This window comes from Chiloscyllium plagiosum, unplaced genomic scaffold (genome assembly GCF_037043375.1).
Source record: "Chiloscyllium plagiosum isolate Xiang-an unplaced genomic scaffold, Cpla_swu_hap1 HiC_scaffold_13, whole genome shotgun sequence".
Taxonomy (NCBI): domain Eukaryota; kingdom Metazoa; phylum Chordata; class Chondrichthyes; order Orectolobiformes; family Hemiscylliidae; genus Chiloscyllium; species Chiloscyllium plagiosum.
The window spans coordinates 19,050,117-19,072,113 of record NW_028270151.1 but is presented as its reverse complement, the minus strand read 5'-3'; the positions used below and the strand labels follow the sequence as shown (position 1 = coordinate 19,072,113).

At 45.5% G+C, this 21,997-nt stretch overlaps 1 protein-coding gene across 4 annotated transcripts in view; it reads right to left on the bottom strand.

The window, feature by feature from the left end:
• Window positions 1–8,610: 8,610 nt before the first annotated feature.
• Window positions 8,611–21,997, bottom strand: part of LOC122555663 (rho guanine nucleotide exchange factor 26-like) — a 216,337-nt gene continuing 202,950 nt past the window's right edge. For all 4 annotated transcript variants that reach the window (XM_087993352.1, XM_087993351.1, XM_087993350.1 and 1 more), the window contains 3 exons: window positions 17,293–17,363; window positions 13,656–13,760; window positions 8,611–9,500 (listed from right to left, as the gene is read on the bottom strand). In XM_087993352.1, the coding sequence (XP_087849478.1) occupies window positions 9,358–9,500; window positions 13,656–13,760; window positions 17,293–17,363 (319 nt within the window). In that variant the 3' untranslated portion in view covers window positions 8,611–9,357. The remainder of the gene's footprint in view (window positions 9,501–13,655; window positions 13,761–17,292; window positions 17,364–21,997) is intronic.

Genomic DNA, 21,997 nt, shown 5'->3' with positions numbered 1-21,997 from the left:
CTTATCCCTCTCCATCACGAGAGTAAAAATCACCGAATTATGGTCACTATCCCCATCTTTCCGCTAGGAAGGAGACCAGAATTGCACACAATATTCCAACAGTGGCCTAACCAATGTTCTGTACAGCCGCAACATGACCTCCCAACTCCTGTACTCAATACTCTGACCAATAAAAGAAAGCATGCTAAATGCCTTCTTCACTACCTATCTACCTGCGACTCCACTTTCAAGGAAGTATGAACCTGCACTCCAAGGTCCCTTTGTTCAGCAACACTCTCTAGGACCTTACCATTAAGTGTATAAGTCTTGCTAAGATTTGCTTTCCCAAATGCAGCACCTCGCATTTATCTGAGTTAAACTCCATCTGATCAAGATCCTGTTGTAATCTGAGGTAACCTTCACTGTCCACTACACCTCCAATTTTGGTGTTATCTGCAAACTTACTAACTGTACCGCTAATGCTCGCATCCAAATCATTTATGTAGATAACCAAAAATAGAGGACCCAGCACCGATACTTGTGGCACTCCACTGGTCGCAGGCCTTCAGTCTGGAAAACAACCCTCCACCACTACCCTCTGTCTTCTACCTTTTGAGCCAGTTCTGTATCCAAATGGCTAGTTATCCCTTTATTCCATGAGACCTAACCTTGCTAACCAGTCTCCCATGGGAAAACTTGTCGAATGCCTTACTGAAGTTCATATAGATCACATCTACTGCTCTGTCCTCATCAATCCTCTTTGTTACTTCTTCAAAAAACTCAATCAAGTTTGTGAGACATGATTTCCCATGCACAAAGCCATGTTGACTATCCCTAATCAGTCCTTGCCTTTCCAAATACACGTACATCCTGTCCCTCAGGATTCTCTCCAAAAACTTGTCCACTACTGAGGTCTGGCTGACCGGTCTATAGTTCCCTGGCTTGTCTTTACTGCCCTTCTTAAACAGTGACACCACATTAGCCAACCTCCAGTCTCTGGTACCTCACCTGTGACTATCGATGATACACATATCTCAGCAAGAGGCCCAGCAATCACTTCTCTCGCTTCTCACAGAGTTCTATGGTACATCTGATCAGGTTCTGGGGATTTATCCACCTTTATGCATTTCAAGGCATCCAGCACTTCCTCCTCTGTAATATGGACATTTTGCAAGGTGTCACCATCTATTTCACTACTTTCTATATCTTTCATATCCTTTTCCACAGTAAATACTGATGCAAGACACTCGTTTAGTATCTCCCCCATTTTCTGCAGCTCCACACAAAGGCCACCTTGCTGATCTTTGAGGGGCCCTATTCTCTCCCTAGTTATCCTTTTGTCCTTAATGTATTTGTAAAAACCCTTTGGATTCTCCTTAACGCTATTTGTCAAAGCTATTTCATGTCTCCTTTTTGCCCTCCTGATTTCCCTCTTAAGTATACTCCTACTGCCTTTATACTCTTCTAAGGATTCATTCGATCGATCTTGTCTATATCTTACATATGCTTCCTTCTTTTTCTTAACCAAACCCTCAATTTCTTTAGTAATCCAGCATTCCCTACCAGCTTTTCCTTTTACCCTAACAGGAATATACTTTCTCTGGATTCTCGTTATTTCATTTCTGAAGGCTTCCCATTTTTCAGCCGTCCCTTTACCTGCAAACATCTACCCCCAATCAGCTTTCAAAAGTTCTTGCCTAATACCTTCAAAATTGGTCTTCCTTCAATTTAGAATTTCAACTTTTAGATCTGGTCTATCCTTTTCCATCACTATTTTAAAACAAATAGAATTATGGTCGCTGGCCCCAAAGTGCTCCCCAACTGACACCTCAGTTAACTGTCCTGCCTTATTTCCCAAGAGTAGGTCAGGCGTTGCACCTTCTCTAGTAGGTACATCCACATACTGAATCAGAAAATTTTTCTTGTACACACTTGACAAATTCCTCTCCATCTAAACGGCACAGTGGCTCAGTGGTTAGCACTGCTGCCTCATTGCACCAGGGTCCCAGGTTCGAGTCCATCCTCTGGCGACTGTCTGTGTGAAGTTTGCACATTCTCCTTGTGTGTAGGTGGGCTTCCTCCGGGTGCTCAAGTTTCCTCCCACTGTCCAAAGATGTCCAGGTGAATTGACCATGATAAATTGCCCATAGTGTTAGGTGCATTAGCCAGAGGGAAATTGGTCTGGGTGGGTTATGCTTCAGAGGGTCGGTGTGGACTGGTTGGACCAAAGGGCTTGTTTCCACACAGTAGGGAATCCAATCTAATCTAAACCCTTAACACTATGGCAGTTCCAGTCTATGTTTGGAAAGTTAAAATCCCCTACCATTACCACCCTATTATTCTTACAGATAGCTGAGATCTCCTTACATGTTTGTTTCTCAATTTCCCTCTGACTATTAGAGGGTCTATAATAAAATCCCAATAAGGTGATCATCCCTTTCTCATTTCCCAGTTCCAACCAAATAACTTCCCTGGATGTATTTCCAGGAATATCCTCCCTCAGCACAGCTGTAATGCTATCCCGTATCAAAACTACCACTCCCCCTCATCTCTTGCCTCCCTTTCTATACTTCCTGTAGCATTTGTATCCTGGAACATTAAGCTGCCAGTCCTGCCCGTCCTTGTCATATTTCTGTAATTGCTATGATATCCCTGGGTCTCTTTCCCCCACCCCCAACAGCACTAGTTTAAATCCTTCCGAGCAGCTGTAGCAAATCTCCCTGCCATTATATTAGTCTCCTTCCAATTTAGGTGCAATCTGTCCTTCTTGTACAGGTTACTTCTACCCCAAAAGAGATTCCAATGGTCCAAAAATGTGAATCCTTCTCCCATACACCAGCTCCTCAGCCATGCATTCATCTGCTCTATCCTCCTATTCCTGCCCTCACTAGCTCGTAGCACTGGGAGTAATCCAGATATTACTACTCTTGAGGACCTCCTTTTTAAATTCCTGCTTAACTCTCTGTAATCTCCCTTCAGAATCTCAACCTTTTGCCTTCCTATGTCGTTGCTTCCAATGTGGACAATGACCTCTTGCTGGCCCCTCTCCCCCGTGAGAACATTCTACACCCTCTCTGAGACATCCTTGATCCTAGCACCAGGGAAGCAACACACCATTCTGCTTTTTTGCTGCTGGCCACCAAAACGTGTCTGTACCTTGGACTAGAGAATCCCCCAACACAATTGATCTCTTGGAACCTGACGTACCCCTCATTGCATTTGAGCCAGTCTCAATACCAGAAACTTGGCTGTTCGTGTTATGTTCCCCTGCGAATCTATCAGCCCCTTCATTTTCCAAAACCGCATACCTGTTTGAAATGGGTAATGCCACAGAAGGCTCCTGCACTAGCTGCCTACCTCTCTTACCTTTCCTGGAGTTAACCCATCTATGTGACTGTATCTGAGACTTCTCCTGCCCTCCCCCCATAACTGCCATCCATCATATACTGTTGCTGTTGCAAATTCCTCATTGCTTCTAACTGTCTCTCCAACCGATCCATTTGATCTGATAAGATTCGCAACCAACAGCATTTATTGCAGGTATAATCTGTAGTAACCCTTTAAACTCTCTTTAAACTCCCACATCTGACAAGATGCACATATCACTTTACTAAAGATCATTTTTGCTCCTTTGTAATCTATAGACCCAGAAAATAACACCATCTTATTCCTCTTCAAAACACTGCCCCAGGTTAAATTAACAGTTATGGCTTATATTTTAAGTTAAATCAAGAGACATATCTCAAAAAGCATATCATCAAGAAAGAACCCACTCTACTCACTACTACAGACTTTCTGTAGGTCCCACTTTAAAAAAGTACACTTCTCTGCTACTGTGCTGTGAACTTCACCCAAACAGGTCCTCCAAGATCAGTTGTGAATTTCACTGTTTTGTTAATTTTCCCAGAAGCACTCCGATGACCAGCGATATGTGAATTCAAAATCTGACTCAAGTTACTGAATTGTGGTGGCTTAAATAGCTTCCCAAACATGCTGCACCTCCTATGAGGATCTAAATGTTTAATCGAAATGAACAGTTTGCTAAGATTATAATCAAGTATATCATTCTTAGAGCTGACTGTGTTTAGACTCCTAACCCTTTCTCCCCACACCTTCCAGACCTCACTTCAATTAGCAGAGTGCTTTAACAGTGAAGTATTCCAATTAGGTTCCAAATCATTTTGTAAAAATAGTGCAGAAGGTATGGTACTTTCACGTAACCGCAAAAGAGCTAGATGGAAGAGGAGAGAGCTTTATTTTGTGCAGTATGTCGTGAACTAGGATCTCCCTGTTGAAAGGGGGGCTTGGGGGGGTGGATGCAGTTTCATTTGTATTGTTCAGATATTTGAAAGGGAGAAAACTACAATGGCATGAGCAAAAACGCTGCAAATTGGGACCAACTGGATTGTTCTTTCAAACAGTCAGAACCGACTCTGTGTGCCAGATTATGATCTCCTGTGCTTTGAATACAAAATAATAAAACATAATAGCAAGTGACAATTAACAGCAACCAGTGAAATTATTCTCCTGTTTCCAACAATGGTCAGTTTTACTGCTGATCCAGAATGTTGATGTCAAAGAAACAAAGCAGTGAAATGCTTTGAATTGGTGGGAAGAATGCAGCATGATAGAAATTTAACTAGATGTAACAAAGTGGTGGGAGGTGGTCCCAATTTAAAAAAAAAATCATTTACAGCGGCCGAGGGGCCTGGTGTGGAGCGGGGGCAGTGGGCTCGGAGTGATGATTGCTACTGTTTGGGAACTGGTGAAGCCTGTTCAGACCATGTGGAAGCCCTTATAGAAAGATTGTAATGTCTATCTTTTTAACTTTATTTCTTTATTTTCCTAACTTGCACGATGTGCATCTCTAATGCAATGTAACTTTTCTCTTTATTTTCTCTACCTTTTGTACCTAAGATTGTACCGAGGTACTTTGTACCTGAAATGATGTTGTTGGCAACGTTGCACACTTTTCACTGTACTCCTGTTCTTTTGTAACTTGAGTACTTGTGACAATAAACCTAACTTTAAACGAATGGATTCACAGCTGCAGTTTTACTGCCACCTATTGGTAAGGTTTATTATGTTATTTCTTACAGATTGATTGCAGGAAGCCACTTGGCCCATTGCGCCAGTGCCAGCTCTTTGAAAGAGCCATTCAGTTAGTTCCACTTTTTCTCCCCACTGATCTTCAGTTTTGTCCCTTCAAGTATTTCACAGTCATTATTGAATTTCCAACACACCTTCAAGTAGTGTTATTCCAGATTAAAATGACACTTCATGAAAAAGAAATCTCAACCTCAAGCTCTTAGCCACAGAAAGAAGCCCTTCGGCCCACCATGTCTGTGCTGACCAACCAACATCAGACTACACTCAGCCCATTTAATAGCACTTGGTTCATAGCCTACAATGCCCTGCCATAGTAAGAGCTCATCCCAGATACTTGCATGTTGACAGTACCTGCCTCCTCCAGTTTTCATATTTCGACCACCCTCTCTGTGAAAATATTTATGCTTCAATCCTCTCTCAATCATTTACCCCTCACCTTAAAGTTATGACTTCTGGTTTTAAACATGCTGCAGTGGGGAAAAAGAGTCTTATGATCTACCCTGTTTATGCCTCTCATAACTTTGTATACCTCAATCATGTTCTACCAGTCTCCTCTGCTCCAAGGAAACCAAACCCAGCCTACCCAGTCTCTCCTCATAACTTAGACTTTACATCCCAGGCAACATCCTGGTGAATCTCCTCTGCACGCTCTCCAATACAATTACATAGTGGGGCGACCAGAACTTCAGACAGTGTTTTTGCTAATTTAATGAAAGTTCGTCAATTAATATTACACACCATGGAAGTATCAAATTGAGACTTTTTCTCCACATGGGGAGCCAGCAGTGTGAGGAAGCTAAAGGTCAGGAAGAGGGAACTAACCTTTCTGAATACAGAAAATCATTTTGAAAATTCATTGCCCCTTCAGTGGCGATGTCAAGTACTTGCCTACGTTCTAGGGCAGTGGAATTCTGGGACTGTATCCCCAAAATAGTTCACAATGCTCGGGGGGGAGCGACAAACCTTCAAGACTCCAATCAATTAATTAAAATTCAGTTGAGGAAATCAAGGGTGCAAAGACCGACAACTGGAGTAAAAACATTTGTTTACAAGCATACAAATGTCCGTCAGTTATTGAGTAGGACAGGAGCATTGGCTTACATTCTTTCTCGCAAGCCCAGGCAGCATCCGAGGAGCAGGAGAGTCAACGTTTCGTGCATAAGCCTGACCTGTTGTGCTTTCTCCAGCACCACACTCTCGACTTTGATCTCCTCCCTTTCTCCCTCTGGTCTAGGAGTGGCTGGCCATGTTTGGTTTTTTATGTTAGCCTGTTTGGGCAAGACTGGGGCACTCTGGGTAGTTTCTGTATGTGTTGGCAGGCTTGATTTCTATATTTTACAGGCCAGCTTCTGGGTTTTTATAAGGCAATGCTGTGGGTGGGCAGGGTGGCATATATTTTTCCCACAATCCCCTCTTTTTTAAGGGAGGGTTGAAGAAGAGGCAATGTACCCAGATTCGAAGGGGTTGTCAGGACCTGGGGGGTTCAGTGTCAAAGAGGCAGTCGTTGATGTCTGAATCTGACAGGGTGGAGGCTGTACCAGGGGTGGGGCTGTCTCTCCAGCGGACTCGTACTAGATGGGTGGTGAGGGGGGGGGCGGGTGGCAGGGGGTAACAATGCTGTACGTAATTGGGAGCAACACATATGGAGGGCCTTGACCAGGATTACGATACCCACAAGAATGGCAATAAGGGATATCCAATCCTGCAGTAGGGCTGTGCCCCATGCGCCTAGCCAGGAGGTTGCCCAGCTCCACAAGTCCAGTGGGTTCTCGTCCACGTAGGACAGCAGCAGCCTGTCGGATATGGTGCATCAGGTCCATTATATTTTTGCTTGAGTCAGGGATGTAGGTTCAGTGGTCCACGCCAATGAGGGCACAAGTGCCCCCTTTTCTGGCCAGCAAGTAGTCCAGGGCCATTTTATTTTTTGGGCGACAGTGCGAATGGCAACAGCCTCTGCATTCAGTTGGACAAACGTTTCAGCGTGGCGTTCGCTATCTCCTCTAGCGCAGTGGCCAGCTGATATGCCTCTATGTCCAAGCGCACGGTTGCATAAGTGGACACAAATAGGGAGCGTATCTCATCCAGGGCAGTGAGGGCATGTTTGCTGCATGCGGCAAGGAGAGGACTGCGAGTAGTAAATGAATGATACCACATACCCAATGAAACAGCTCCCAGTCCGTGATAATGGTATGCCTTATGGCCGCAGACAAAATAAGTTGTTGTATGTTTTCAGGTGATGGATTTGGGTTCCTGTCCAGATGGTAGTTAAAGTGGAATTGTGGGCAGACATGTTGTGGGCAAGTAAATTGAGGATGCTGCACTCTGCTGGGGCCCGGGGCACTGCGGGGGTCAGGAGAAGTGAATTGGGTCACCTGCTCCTGACCACCTGATGAAGGCTGGTGCTTCCAAACAAACCTGTTGGACTATAACCTGGTGTTGTGTGATTTTTAACTTTGTACACCCCAGTCCAACACCAGCACCTCCAAATCATTTTAAGTCACATCAGACTCAACAGATGGTGCCTTGTTATGAAAGTTTAAGCTTGTGAAACATCCGGGCAATAAATGGTTAGAAAGTAGCAGGTTATTCAAAAGCTGAGAGAGTCTAATCTTCATGTTAAGAGTATTCCTTCATGAAGATTTCACAGGATGGAACTACAGAGAAGTAATTAAGTGAAACCTTAAGATTTGATATAGAAGGATAATTTCTCTGGGTTTGAGCTGCTGTGAAATGGTGTTGGAAAATACATGAGACTTTTTGCAGTACCTTTTATGAACTTCCAAACTGCTCTATATTCAGGAGGAAGTGAGGACTGCAGATGCTGGAGATCAGAGTCGAAAAGTGTGGTGCTGGAAAAGCACAGTAGGTCAGGCAGCATCCGAGGAGCAGGAGAGTCGATTTTTCAGGCATAAGCCCTTCATCAGGAATGTGGACAGGGAAGGGGCTAAGAGATATATAGAAGTGTTGGGGTGGGGGTGGGGGAAGGTGACAGGTGGGTGCAAGTGGAGGAGCAGGAGAGTTGACATTTCAAGCATAAGCTCTTCATCAGAAAATGAAGAGCTAATGCTTGAAGCGTCGACTCTCCTGCTCCTTGGATGTTGCCTGACTGGCTGCGCTTTTCCAGCATCACAGTTTTTGTCCCAAATGCGGTATCACAGTTGCCATCTTTCAGAAGAAACGTAAGACCGAGACCCTTATCAGTCCTGCTAAGCTGGGTGCAAAGAGTCTCACCCATTGATGAGGAACTGGGGAGATTTTCCTGGTGTCCTTGCCTATTTTGATTCCTCAACCAATATTGATATGGTAAATATCACATTGCTGTATGTGGGAGTTAATTGTACACAAATTGGTTGCCGTGTTTCCTACATTATAGCTGCATTGACATTTCAAGTCCTACACTGGCAGCAAAGTTCTTTGTCCTGAGGCCGTGAAAATGCTGTGTGGATGCAAGTGCTTTTTTCACTTTGGAATTGATTTTTTTGATTATACAACAAACCCCAGATGATGAAATACATAAAACGGTCAAGTTTAAACTTAATTTACTCCCCTTGCCAGACTAATTTAGTGTTAAAGCAGCTTAAATGGTGGCAATCAATGCGGCAGTTGTTACAGGACCATAGGTAAACATTGATCATCTTCCTCCTTCCTCACTCTAATGGAACTTTTTTTTAATAATAAAACTGCATCTTTATTCAGTGCTTTGTAATCACATTAACAACAGAGAAACACATAGTGGGGATATCCCTGTAGTTGACTTCATTGTTTTGAATATCTGATAAATGGTCCAGCAGCAATACCTTTGCTTAAAATATGTCCATTATTTACATGAAGAAATTACAATACTTGTCCAATTGCTGCTTTCAATTAAAAAAAAGCTTCTGGATTTTGCTGCTCTATCCAATGTTCTTTCCTTACTCGTCCACTTAAACAAAACAATCCAGCCTCCACTTCACTGGGCGGTGACAACGATGATTTGCAGAGGTCCAAGTGCAACATTAGACAAGGCATTCAGCCTGGGACTTTTTCAACTGCGTGACAATTAATGATCTGTGACCCCCTCCCCCATCTCTGCCCCTGCCACAGACCCAATGGTCCTTTCAAATGTTCAAGTCCACGTCACAGAGAATTCTCTTGGGCGACTTTCTCCCAGGAAGACGATGCAAAGACCCAGGATCGACCCTTTGTGAGGCCATGAGCACGTCGTCCTCAGTGAATGGCGGAGCAGAGAATTCCGAGCCCTTCGTAACCTGTGCCCACTCCTGCCCTCTCTTAGACGTTTGTCTCCAGTCCCAGCAAACGGCCCATACGTTGCATGTTCTTACTGATCGTGGCTTGGCAAGTGATGACCTTGGCACACTCCATTGGAAACCAACCTATTTCACCATCTCGCAGACGCTCACCTTCATACCAGCCTGCAAAAGGTCAAGAGGTTTCTCAGTGCCCAATTCTATCATTTAAAACAAGGCATTATTTATCATCCAGAAATGGTTGTCGCTGGCTAGACCAGCATTTGTTGCTCATCCCTCATTGTCCAGGGAGCAGTTAAGAATCAACCACATTGCTGTGGGACTGGAGTCACATATAGGTGACTTTCTTACACAGCATTAGTGAGCCAGATGGCTTTTTATGATGATCGACAACTGTTTCATGATCAGTGTTAGACTTGAAACCCAGAGCAATTTACGATTAAAATTCCACCGTCTAGATGTGGGTTTGCTCGCTGAGCTGGAAGGTTTATTTTCAGCGTTTCATCACCACACTAGGTAACCTCTTCAGTGAGCCTCCGGACAAAGCCTTCATCTGGAGGCTCACTGAAGATGTTACCTAGTGTGGTGATGAAACGCTGAAAATGAACCTTCCAGTTCAGTGAGTAGACCTACATCCAGAACCTCAACCTGAGCTACAAATCTTCTCAAAACTTGTTAATTCCACCATCTGGCATGGCAGGATTTCAACCCAGGATCCCCAGGGCATTACCTGGATCTCAGAATTAATTGTGAGTGGACAATACCATTGAGCCATTGCTTCCCATTAAGAAGGAAAGGATAACACCTCTAGAGGTTGAAAATTGCACTGTGATAGGCCTTAAGATGCAAAGTCTCTCCTCCAAGGGATGGAGCATAGACTGCACTATTCTCCTTGCACAGCACAAGGCCAAAAGAAGAATCGGTAGAAGTTATCAAAATCCTGAGGCATCTGGACAAAGCTGGTAGAGAGAAACTGTTCCTGCTCATAAAAGCACTGAGAATGAGAGGGCACAGACATAAGGTCATTTGAAAAGAAAGCAATTATGCAGTGAGAAAAAGAGTGGTTAGGGTCTGGAATACACTGTCTGGAACTGTGGAGGGGGCAGATTCAAGTGAGGCATTCAGGAGGACATCAGATGGTTTTGTAAATGGTAACAATACCTAGGGTGCTGAGGAAAAGGCAGGAGAATGGCAATGAATCATAGCACTCAACAGAGAGCTAGTGTAGAAGCCAGGGCTGAATGATCTCCTTTTGCCTAGTAACAACTTTATGATTCTTTGAGATTCATCAAATCTGTGCCAGCTGTATGCAAACAGCAGGTGAGCTCGTCACACCTCCCCACCCCTTCCCTGCAGTGCTGCCTTTGTTTATCCCTTAAGGTATTAGCCAATTCCTTTTTGATAGCCAGGTCTAAATAGGTTTCTTCCTCATGCTCTTGGATAATGCATTCCAGACCATAACCACTTGCTAAACTTTGGTCTATTTGGCAAACACCTCAAACCTGTGCCTTTCAGTTCTCAATCTTGCTGTTGTTCTACTGTTCTTTCGTTACATCCCTGCACTATTTTCCTTCTCGAGTATATGTCCAATTCTCTAATGGAAGTCCTTGTGTAGTCCGACTTCACTAATTCAAATTGTGAAACCAGTGCTAGCTACGAGTATTCAGACTTTGATCTGTTTGAAAGCTCGGCAACTCGACTTTGTCACCTATAACAGGCATCTAATCTTAAACCAACCCCAAAAATTTACATCAATCTCAGACACCGTGCCAACTGTGCATTTATAATTGGAGAGCAATTATTGAACTATTGTGTATAACTAGCCTCTTACTTATTTAATCAGTTAACTCGACGTAATAATAATGCTGTCATTCAAAATTTAGGCTGCTAACCATCATTCTCTCAAGAATAAACATTAGTCAGTTCGCAACTTTGTCATTTGACTTTTCCCTTTGATAACTGGCCATGAAGGTTAATCTGTTGAAATGATTTTGGGAGCGATGGGAGGTCAGTGGGGTAACTGCCCCTCCAATCTGAACTGGTTGACGTAAATACAGAACCATCCCATTTCGGCATTATCTTCCCCCAGACACAGACTGATGGAACACCTTAGGAGGTTCCTTGACGTGGAGTTGCAATTGAAGGTTACATATTTCTTTGATGCTCTTGATTAACATTCTGGTCAGGGTTATCACTCTGTGTTCCACTGGGGGTAATTTGGGTTAGGTACATCTCCCATGAACATAAGAAATAGGAGCAGGAGTAGGTTATTCAGCACCTTGAGTGTGCTCCACTAGTCAATATGATCTTTGCTGATCTGATGTGACATTAACTCAACTTTCCTACTTGCCTTCATAATCCTTGATTCCCTTGTAAATCAAGAATCAGACTGATTCAATCTTGCCTCGTGCTGTCTTGGAGACAGAATGCTAAACATCGATGACCCTTTGAGAGATGAAATGGAGGGGTGGAACAGGTTTATTTCCCCATTTGTTTGCAGGATCTGGCTGAATCCTGTACTTACTGTTCCTTGTTCCAATTTGCAGGTAGATGTTCATCTTGGGTTGATGGACGACAAAGGCTGTTTTTAGTGGCGACTGATTCACAAGAAAACATCTCCTCACATAACTGCTAGCAGAAACCTGAACCTTTCTGTTGAGGCTGAAGATGGGCCTCTGTGTCTCTCACGATTACATTCTTTCAGCAGCATTACCTAGAGATGTGTGAGTGGATTACCAAAGGTTAAGGGGAAGATGGGCAGCATGTTCTCACCGCTCCGAGATGCATCTGAGCGCCATAACTCAAACGCCCACAGGCGGCACTTCATTTACTAAAATCCAGGAGCATCACTCATCCAGTGTTGGTTGTCCTTAGCTATCTGAGACTTGACAGGAAGTGGTCCTGCTATTCAGTGAATCCTCCTAGCTGTAGGCCGTCTGGGGGGAGAAGAGATGCTTTTTTCCCTAGGTGTGGCATTACAAGGCCCTCCTCAACGCTGCCATCTCTGTCCAGGCCAGCTTTGCCAGAGGCCAGTGGCTATGGGGTGCCACAATGGAAACTGGTTCCATTACTGGGAGAAAGTGAGCACTGTCAATGCTGCAGATCAGAGTCGAAGAGTGTGGTGCTGGAAAAGCACAGCCGGTCAGGCAGCATCCGAGGAGCGGGAGAATCGACGTTTCTAGCATAAGCTCTTCATCAGGAATTCCACTACTGCAAGGGATGAGTGATCAGCTGCACTCCATGGTGTATGTACCATTGTCTACTCACTATGAAGCCAGACTCATAAGGACATGAAATATTGCAGAGATCTGTCACACACGTTTCTCCTTGTGCGCTCTGAGTCTCATGCTCTACCGACAGAGCTAACTGTGTGATCTGAACGTGTATTGATTAATTACCAATATCACACTGCTCGTTGGTAGTGACTCTGACATGTGCCAGAATTCACAGTAAATCCTCTACAAGACTGAGCAGGTCATGCACCTGTGATTTAGAATCACTATCGTTCCTGTTCAGCATATGTGTTTCGTCATTATTGCTTATCTTAGTTTTGGTCAAATTTGCAAGGTAATCATTTTTGGCATTTTTTGTATAACCCTGAAATCCCGTAGCTAGCCTTCTCACGCTCGGTTCATTCTCGTCTTTAAAGATTATGGTCTATCAAGCCAGACCAGAATGAAGACCTGAGTATCCTCACAGATTGTCTGCAGTCTCTCATGTCCTTTAAGAAATATTAGTCTCTCAGTGAATCGAGGGTTGTGGGGTATGGATGGGAAATTGAAGTAGAGGTCAAAGGTCAGCTCTGCTTGTCGTGAATGGTGGAGCAGGCTCTGATGTGCTGGATCATCTACAGCTGCGTCAATCTCATGTTCTTTTGATGCTCCTCAAAGCCTGCTTCATTGACCAAGATTTTGGACATACATTGGGTCAAACATATTCTTTTGTGGATTTGTGCGAACACTAGCTTAATAAACCTGCAAAGCATGTTGGAGTATTTTACTGTTGCTGATAAGTTTTGACAGCCTTTCTCTTATCAGGAGACATAAGAGTTTCAAAGGGATCAACAATTCAGATGCGAGAAAGGTGCAGTATAAACTATTGGAACCTTTGCATTTTGCATTCTCCATGAGTGCAGGATGAAATGTGTTGGTAATAAGTCTCGAGCTTCAGCAATTGCTTTACTTTGTTAAAGATACCAAATGGTAGAAAGTGAAGAACTCCAAACCTACCACATGCCCCACTCCCCTCCTCCCGACAAACTTTGCCTGCGGTGATCAATAACCTTTCTCGATCCGTAAGCAGACAGGGCACAATACTCACCATCCTCCACAGTCTGGTACAACAGGACCACGTCAGCGACCTGGAGGGACAGCTCATCGGGCTGTTTGGCTGGGTATGTTCTGGTGATCTCCACCTGGGTCAAGGCTGTCAGGATGAGAAAGAACAGGGTCAGGTACCATGTAGCCAGCCAACTGTTTGACTCTTCGCATTCAATTGCAGTTTGGAAGAAACAGAGTCTGGTCAGAGTTCAAAAGCAGAGAAGCTGTGTTCAGCTTGACACTCACTTACCCCACAAAAATTGGGTATTGTGCAGTATTTGGATTTTGTTGAGCATGGATAGACAGAAAGGAAAATGACCAGGGAAGCTGTGTTAGCAAAGGAAGACGTCAGTGAGAAATGCTTTTCCCACTGGTGATCAAGACATCGAAGGAGTGTGAGGAGAAATAAGAAATGGCAAAGGAAAGTGCAGTGACTGATTCCAAAATAGCACCCCAAACCAGATCATTCAGCATTAATTGGACACAGGAATAAGCAATAAGCTGGAGAGTGGAAGAGTACATGACAACAGGCTGTTTTTCATGAAGATAGCCCAGGCTTGAGAATAGGCTATTTTGCAGCAACACCTGGACTTGCTTTCTACCCCATGTACAGAGGAATGCTTGGGAAAAGTACTCAGAAGGGGAAATTCAGTAAATAAAATCTAATCAATACACTATTAATATTGGGGACGATTCACAATTCTTTGGACTTCACCATTGGACTGGGTTCGCGAGCTGTGGAAATTAAGATCGAGCGTTCAGTGTCAGTCTTTGTTGAGGGGTCCCCAACAGGTGAAAGGATGGGAGACTCACTTGTTTGAAGAGACTGAATAGTTTAAGCTTGTAATTATATAGAGTCATAGAGATATTCAGAATGGAAACAGACCCATTGGTCCAACCTGTCCATGCCGACCTGATATTCTGTAACAATACTTTGACATAGTCTAAGGTGATAATTAATTTCAATCTAAATATATTTAAGCTAATAAACTTGCATTATATTGAAGCACTGCAATAAAAAAAAAATTACAAGGGTATTATGCAAACTGCGAGAGTGGAGTAAGACTGCACAGGCTGGGGGTTATTACTGTAGCAAAGAGAAGGCTGAACATTTACCTCATGGAACTCCAAAATATTCATGAATCGGTTTAAGGGGGATCGATAAAGAGGTGTTGCTGCTTGCCAGGGAGGGCATACCAAGGCCAGAAAAATAATCTCCTTAAGCCCATCCCTCGTCAGAAATCAGGAGTGTGACAGAATACTCCCCACTTGTCTCAATGAGTACATTTCCAAATTACACTCCCAGAGCTAGTAGCTCACTTGATTGACATCTTTTTACAATTCACTCCCTTCCACACTGATGCACAGCAGCAGCACTAAGTGAGTATCTAAAAGATGCACTGTAGCAATTTACCCAGCTCTCTTTGAAATGAGCTCCCCAGCCCTGGAGCTCCAGCAGGTTGAAGGAAAAGAGCAGCAGAACACAGGGACAGCACCAATGTCAGTCTCCCTCCAAGCCGCGCAGCATCCTGATTGGAACCACATTGCGGTAGCTTCATTCTGAAAATCCTGGAACTGCCCTTCTAAAAGCACTGTGGGTGTACCTACGTCACATAGACTGCCAAAAGCTGCTCGCTACCACCATCGCTGGGGATGGATCATCAACATGGGTTTAGCCAACAAAACGCAAGGCCAATGAAAGAATAAAATGCAATGTTGGCATTCAAGAAGACTAAAATACAAGAGCAGGGGTGGATAAGGCTCTGGTCAGACTGCATTTGGAATATTGTGAGCAGTTTGGGGTCCAGGAAGGAGGTGCTGGTATTGGAGGGGGTCCAGAGGAGGTTCACAAGAATGATCCCGGGCATGAAGGGTTTGTCGTAGGGGTTAGGGTTGAAGACTCTTGAGTCTATACTCCATGGAGTTCAGAAGAATGAGGGGGGATGTCATTGAAACTTACAGAATACTGAGAAGCCTGGACAGAATGGATATGGAGAAAATGTTTCCATTGGTAGGAAGGACTAAGGCCTGAGGGTTACCCTCAGTGTGAAGGAACTGAGATGAGGAGGCATTTCTTCAGCCAGAGGGTGGTTAACCTGAGGAGCACATTTCTGGGAAGTGAAGTCATGAGTGTATTTAAGACAGAGATAGATGAAAATGAGGTTGAGTGAAATATCAACCATGATCGAATGGTGGAGCACACTTAACGGGCCGAATGACCTAATTCAGCTCCTATATCTTGTGGTCTTATGAAGGTAGGAGACTCGGAGGCTGCACAGATGCAAGCTCAGTATGTAGCGAGGTGTGCCAAGGGCATCAGAAGTGGGTAAATTTAGGGATGCATTGGCTTTGAAAACGTGTAGTGGTTGTAGGGATGGGAGGCGGGAGGTGGATTAGAAACAAAAAGTAAGATTTATGAAAGGGCGCAGGGCAGAAATGACATGGAATACTGGGGGTGAGGTGAAAGGGAATAGTGACAGGAACACACAATGTATCTCGAGTCGTAGGTAGATCGGATAGTGAAGAAGACGTTTGGTATGCTTTCCTTTATTGGTCAGAGTATTGAGTACAGGAGTTGGGAGGTTATGTTGCGGCTATACAGGACATTGGTTAGGCCACTGTTGGAATATTGTGTGCAATTCTGGTCTCCTTCCTATTGGAAAGATGTGAAACTTGAAAGGGTTCAGAAAAGATTTATAAGGATGTTGCCAGGGTTGGAGGATTTGAGCTAAAGGGAGAGGCTGAATAGGCTGGGGCTGTTTTCCTTGGAGTGTCGGAGGCTGAGGTTTATAAAGGTTTACAGAGGTTTATAGAGGTTTATAAAATCAAGAGGGGCATGGATAAGGTAAATAGACAAGGTCTTTTCCCTGGGGTCAGGGAGTCCAGAACTAAAGGGCATAGGTTTAGGGCGAGAGGGGAAAGACATAAAAGAGACCTCAGGGGCAACTTTTTCACGCAGAGGGTGGTACATGTGTGAAATGGGCTGCCAGAGGAAGTGGTGGAGGCTGGTACAATTGCAATATTTAAAAGGCATCTGGATGGACATATGAATAGGAAGGGTTTGGAGGAATATGTGCCAGGTACTGGCAGGTGGGACTAGATTGGGTTGGCATATCTGGTCGGCATGGACAGGTTGGACCAAAGGGTCTGTTTCTGTGCTATATATCTCTATGACTCTCTGACTCTAGATGTGGTGTGAATGGCACAATGATGAACAACTGCCGTCCTAAACCAGTAGGAAATTGACGAAACTCAAATTGAAACGGGAGAAGATTGTTCAGGTGAAGCACAAACATCAGCACAGACCTGACTGGCCTGTTTCTGTGCTGTCCCTAGACGAAGAGCTCCAGTATTACATAGCCCTTCTGGTTTGCTTGTTGATATGATGCTCCATTGCAGGTGCTTGCATTTGTTCCAGGTGAACAAATGCCAACTTTGACCGGTCCCAGCAATATTGCACACACAATGGTGTGTGATGAGCAAAAATGCAGAGGCTGCAGTTCTCCTTGGTGTCCAGTTGGTGGCAGTACATGAGCAGGAATTGCTGACTCCTTGGCTTGCAGCCGATTCTCCTTTATCTCCCGCAGCTGTCCCCTCCCCTCCCATTCCTCGGCCCACGTTCCTTCCCACACACTTACTTGTCCTGTCTGGGCGTTGTCTTTCAGCGCCCTTTTGCCCCAAGGCCGTGAACCATCGTGCTCGGTCGCTCCTGCACAAGAACCAACAAAAAGAAGTGAAATTTCACGCCTTTGCAATTGACCTTTCAGTTGCTTCAGTTTGCAACCTTTATCCAATCTGTACAAACTCTTTTGACATTTCCACAGAATACTGAAGTGCAGTGTTACACTTACTCAGTGACAGACCTGACTGAGAGGTTGGCACAGTGGTTAGCACTGCTGCCTTATAGCACCAAGGAGCTGGGTTCAAAGCCAACATCAGGTGACTGACAGTCTGTGGGAGTTTGCACATTCTCCCTGTGTCTGTGTAGTTCCTGTCTGGGTGATATGGTCTCCTCCCGTAGTCCAAGGATGAGCAGATTAGGCCAATTGGCCATGATCAATTGCCCTGTAGTGTCTAGGGATATGCAGGTTAGGTGTGTTAGCCATGGGAATTGCAAGGAGAGGGAAGGAGGATAGGTGTGGGTGGGATGCTCTTTGGAAGGTTGTTGGGTTGAATGGCCTGTTTCCGCACTGTAGGGATCCTACAGAGGCAGCTACTGAACCTGCTAAGTGCATTATTACTGACAGTGTGTGCAATACTTTGTGTAAAGTCAGCTTTTACCCTAAGTTCCTACAATTCTTCCTGAGTTCATTTATTCTTCTTTTCGATGTGGACATTGCCGGCTAGGCCAGGATTCGTTCCCCGTCCCCTGGAACTGAATAAATTACTGAGGTACCTGAGAATCGGTCACACACTGCTGTGGGAACTTGAGTCACATTTAGACCAGATCAGATAAAGATGGTTTTCCAAAGAGGCATTAGTGAATCAGAGTTTTATTTATGACACTTTTCTCCCAGTCACCATGACTGAAGCTAATTTCCAATTCCTGAATTACTAGTTGAATTCAAATTTCTGTCAAGGGATTTGAAACTACAGCAACAACCTGAGTCTTTGAATTACCAAAGAAAACACACATCAAAGAACTGCTGATGCTGGAAATCAGAAACAGAAATTGCTGGAAAAAACCAGCAGATCTGGCAGCATCTGTGGAGAGAAAGCAGAGTTAATGTTTCGGGTCCAGTGACCACTCAAAGCGTTTGAGTCAACAAGGCTGTGAGGAAGGGTCACTGGACCTGAAACTAATTCTGCTTCCTTTCCACAGATGCTGCCAGACCAGCTGAGTTTTTCCAGCAATTTCTGATGTTCTTATTAGTCTGGAGAACGATACAATGGTTTGTGTGGAGGTTTGTCCCAAGCAGCTCCGTGATGCAGGACTCTGTGGTCTATGGTCTGTTCCCCAGGAGACACACCGAGACAAACACTGACTGCACCTAGAGGGTCATCAACTCGTGTAAGGTGCTCTTTGGTCTGCCTGAAATATGTTAGTATTCCACAGCAAAGACATTACCTTGACTGAGTATTGAAAATGTGTTGCTGGAAAAGCGCAGCAGGTCAGGCAGCATCCAGGGAACAGGAGAATCGACGTTTCGGGCATAAGCCCTTCTTCAGGAATGAGGAAAGTTTGTCCAGCAGGCTAAGATAAAAGGTAGGGAGGAGGGACTTGGGGGAGGGGCGTCGGAAATGTGATAGGTGGAAAGAGGTCAAGGTGAGGGTAATAGGTCAGACTGGGGTGGGGGCGGAGAGGTCAGGAAGAAGATTGCAGGTTAGGAAGGCGGTGCTGAGTTCGACCGATTTGACTGAGACAAGGTCGGGGGAGGGGAAATGAGGAAACTGGTGAAATCCGAGTTCATCCCTTGTGGTTGGAGGGTTCCTGGGCGGAAGATGAGGCGCTCTTCCTCCAACCGTCGTGTTGTTCTGGTCTGGCGATGGAGGAGTCCAAAGACCTGCATATCCTAGGTGGAGTGGGAGGGGGAGTTGAAGTGTTGAGCCACAGGGTGGTTGGGTTGGTTGGTCCGGGTGTCCCAGAGGTGTTCTCTGAAATGCTCTGCAAGTAGGCGGCCTGTCTCCCCAACATAGAGGAGGCCACATCGAGTGCAGAGGATGCAATAGATGATGTGTGCGGAGGTGTGGTGGATATGGAAGCTTCCTTTGGGGCCTTGGAGGGAGGTGAGGGGGGAGGTGTGGGCGCAAGTCTTGCACCTCCTGCGGTTGCAGGGGAAGGTGCCGGGAGTGGAGGTTGGGTTGGTGGGGGGTGTGGATCTGACGAGGGAGTCACGGAGGGAGTGGTCTTTACGGAATGCTGATAGGGGAGGGGAGGGAAATATATCCTTGGTGGTGGGGTCCGTTTGGAGGTGGCGGAAATGACGGTGGATGATGCGCTGTACATGGAGATTGGTGGGGTGGTAGGTGAGGACCAGTGGGGTTCTGTCCTGGTGGCAGTTGGAGGGGCGGGGCTCAAGGGCGGAGGAGCGGGAAGTGGAAGAGATGTGGTGGAGGGCACCGTCGACCACGTCGGGGGGGAAATTGCGGTCCTTGAAGAAGGAGGCCATCTGGGTTGTACGTTTTTGGAACTGGTCCTCCTGGGAGCAGATGCGGTGGAGACGAAGGAATTGGGAGAATGGGATGGCGTTTTTACAGGGGGCAGGGTGGGAGGAGGTGTAGTCCAGGTAGCTGTGGGAGTCGGTCGGTTTGTAGTAGATGTCCGTGTTGATTCGGTCGCCTGAGATAGAAATAGAAAGGTCGAGGAAGGGGAGGGAGGAATCTGAGACTGTCCAGGTGAATTTGAGGTCGGGGTGGAAGGTGTTGGTGAAGTGGATGAACTGTTCATCCTCCTCATGGGAGCACGAGGCGGCGCCGATACAGTCATCGATGTAGCGGAGGAAAAGGTGGGGGGGGTGGGGCCAGTGTAGTTGCGGAAGATGGACTGTTCCACATATCCTACGAAGAGACAGGCATAGCTGGGGCCCATGCGGGTGCCCATGGCTACTCCTTTCGTTTGGAGGAAGTGGGAGGATTGGAAAGAGAAGTTGTTCAGGGTGAGGACCAGTTCAGTCAGTCGAAGGAGGGTGTCAGTGGAAGGGTACTGGGTGGTACGGCGGGAAAGGAAGAAGCGGAGGGCTTTGAGTCCTTCGTGATGGGGGATGGAGGTGTACAAGGACTGGATGTCCATGGTGAAGATAAGGCGTTGGGGACCAGGGAAGCGAAAATCATGGAGGACATGGGTGGTGTCCCGAACGTAGGTGGGGAGTTCTTGGACTAAGGGGGACAGAACCGTGTCAAGGTATGCGGAGATGAGTTCGGTGGGGCAGGAGCAGGCGGAGGAGGACGGTTGGAGGAAGAGCGCCTCATCTTCCGCCTAGGAACCCTCCAACCATAAGGGATGAACTCAGATTTCACCAGTTCCTCATTTCCCCTCCCCCCACCTTGTCTCAGTCAAATCCATCGAACTCAGCACTGACTTCCTAACCTGCAATCTTCTTCCTGACCTCTCCGCCCCCCCCACCCCAGTCTGACCTATCACCCTCACCTTGACCTCTTTCCACCTATCACATTTCCGACGCCCCTCCCCCAAGTCCCTCCTCCCTACCTTTTATCTTAGCCTGCTGGACAAACTTTCCTCATTCCTGAAGAAGGGCTTATGCCCGAAACGTCGATTCTCCTGTTCCCTGGATGCTGCCTGACCTGCTGCGCTTTTCCAGCAAAACATTTTCAGCTCTGATCTCCAGCATCTGCAGACCTCATTTTCTCCTTGACTGAGTAGTGCTGACTGGCACTTTCTAAGATCCAGGACCACATGCCGAGGGATGTATTAAAGCTTGGGGCAGCTGCTGCCAAGGCCCAATGGGGAAGACCACCGTACAGAGTCTTTCTGCTGAAGTATAAGGAGGGTCTGTTCAGTTATCAGCCCATCCCCTTGCCTCACTGCATGTAAATAGTGTTATAGTCATAGAGATGTACAGCATGGAAACAGACCCTTTACTCCAACTCGTCTGTGACAACCAGATATCCTAAGCTAATCTAGTCCCATTTTCCAGCACTTGCCCCATATCCCTCTAAACCCTTCCTATTCATATACCCACCCAGAAGCCTTTTAAATGTTGATGTTGTATCAACCTCCACCACTTCCTCTGGCAGCTCATTCCATACACGCACCATCCTCTGCATGAAACATTGCCCCTTAGATCCCTTTTAAATCTTTCCCCTCTCACCCTAAACCTATTCCATCTAGTTCTGGACTCCTCTACCCCAGGGAAAAGACCTTGTCTATTTATCCTATCCATGCCCCTCATGATTTTATAAACGTCTATAAGGTCACCCCTCAGCCTCCGACGCTCCAGGGAAAACAGCCCCAGCTTATTCATCCTCTCCCTATAGCTCAAACCCTACAACCCAGGCAACATCTTTGTAAATCTTTTCTGAACCCTTTCAAATTTCACAACACCCTTCCAATAGGAGGGAGACCAGAATTGCACACAATATTCCAATAATGACCGAAACAATCTCCTGTATGGTTAAGGAATGCCTTTAGTTTTTGAAACTGCAGGAAAGGTCAAACTCCAATGTTTGTTTTTTTTTTGTTATGCAAAGACTGTACAGAACTGCTTTAGTATAACTGTGAATGTAGATTAAAAAAAAATTATGAACAAAGTTTATTTTTGCAAAAAATAAATTCCTAGCCCAGTGACACTATAATAACATCAGAATCTCCCTAAAACTCCTGCAAGCATTGGGCTCATGGTGGGATACAGGTATTACATTGATCTCCCTGAGATGCCTGTATGA